Source organism: Ceratina calcarata, unplaced genomic scaffold (genome assembly GCF_001652005.2).
Source record: "Ceratina calcarata isolate Rehan_Ccalc_2016 unplaced genomic scaffold, ASM165200v1 scaffold161.2, whole genome shotgun sequence".
Taxonomy (NCBI): Eukaryota; Metazoa; Arthropoda; class Insecta; order Hymenoptera; family Apidae; genus Ceratina; species Ceratina calcarata.
The window spans coordinates 5846-6871 of record NW_017137391.1 but is presented as its reverse complement, the minus strand read 5'-3'; the positions used below and the strand labels follow the sequence as shown (position 1 = coordinate 6871).

The 1026-nt window shown below is 35.0% G+C and overlaps 1 protein-coding gene across 1 annotated transcript in view; it reads right to left on the bottom strand.

Moving 5' to 3' along the window:
* Positions 1–1026, bottom strand: part of LOC108632552 (bumetanide-sensitive sodium-(potassium)-chloride cotransporter-like) — a 7524-nt gene that overhangs the window by 1640 nt on the left and 4858 nt on the right. The window contains exons 8-10 of the mRNA XM_026819759.1: positions 643–780; positions 295–409; positions 58–203 (exon numbers count right to left, since the gene is read on the bottom strand). Of these exons, the coding sequence (XP_026675560.1) occupies positions 58–203; positions 295–409; positions 643–780 (399 nt within the window). The remainder of the gene's footprint in view (positions 1–57; positions 204–294; positions 410–642; positions 781–1026) is intronic.

The window sequence follows — 1026 nt, the reverse complement described above, 5'->3', positions numbered from 1 at the left end:
TTTAATGAAAGTCTAAATTCTATTGTTAGTCAATTAATTAAATTCTTTTCTAATTACCTCCTTCGGTCGAGTCGTTCTTTCGAAAATTGGATATCAGTTTATCAAAGTAATCCAACGTTTCCTGTTTAGGCTGAACGCTGATATCGTCTACCATTTTTAAACTGGTATACCGTATCCGGAATTTGGCCATTATCTCAGCCATTCTATAGAAAAATCATTGATCGATGAATTTTCTTCTTAAATTTAATTTTTCTTTATTTTAGAAACATCTGATTTTGTTTAAACGAGACTTACTCTTTCTCTTGAGCGCCGATGTCCTGTTTGTGATTGGCCAGAGCGAATATCCTCATCTTGCAATGTTCCCAGTTGGAACGTGTGCTGATTATGTACGGCAGAAGGATCGTCAACCCTGTCGAATGAAAACTTCTGCCACTTACAAATGAGCACATTCTTTATCCTTATCAATATCCCCGACGATCGGCATGTTCATTGATTCATCAATTATTAAAAAAATAAATTTACAGAATTCAGAGAAGGATTACTTTTGATTTTAAATATATAGCAGTCGTTTGTGTAGAATAAATTGCTGATTGGTAGAAATTCAGAACATCCCGATCGTCGAGTAAATATTTTATGAATTACCTCCATCGTCGTACAGCCACCAAACGTCGATCGTCCCAGTTTTATGTTTCTTTTGGAAAATTGCTAAACGTTCTGGGACGGAGGCCATCGCGTGTCGTTTTTCCCTAAACAAATACATACCAATTAAGGATATATTGGCTATACAGTCAATCCTAAAAGTTTATGTACCTTAGAAGAACGCATTTCCTATAATTAAAAATAGTGCACTTGTCTTCTATTTTCGATATTTAATGAATTAAGTATGATTATTTGGCATTTCATTGATGTTGACAAAATCCGACCATTCCACCGTCGAATTGGCGAACTTTTGACAAAAAATTTCGTTTTTCTTCAATAACTCCTAAACCCTTGGAGATACGGGAAAATTGCATAGGACCTTTCTTG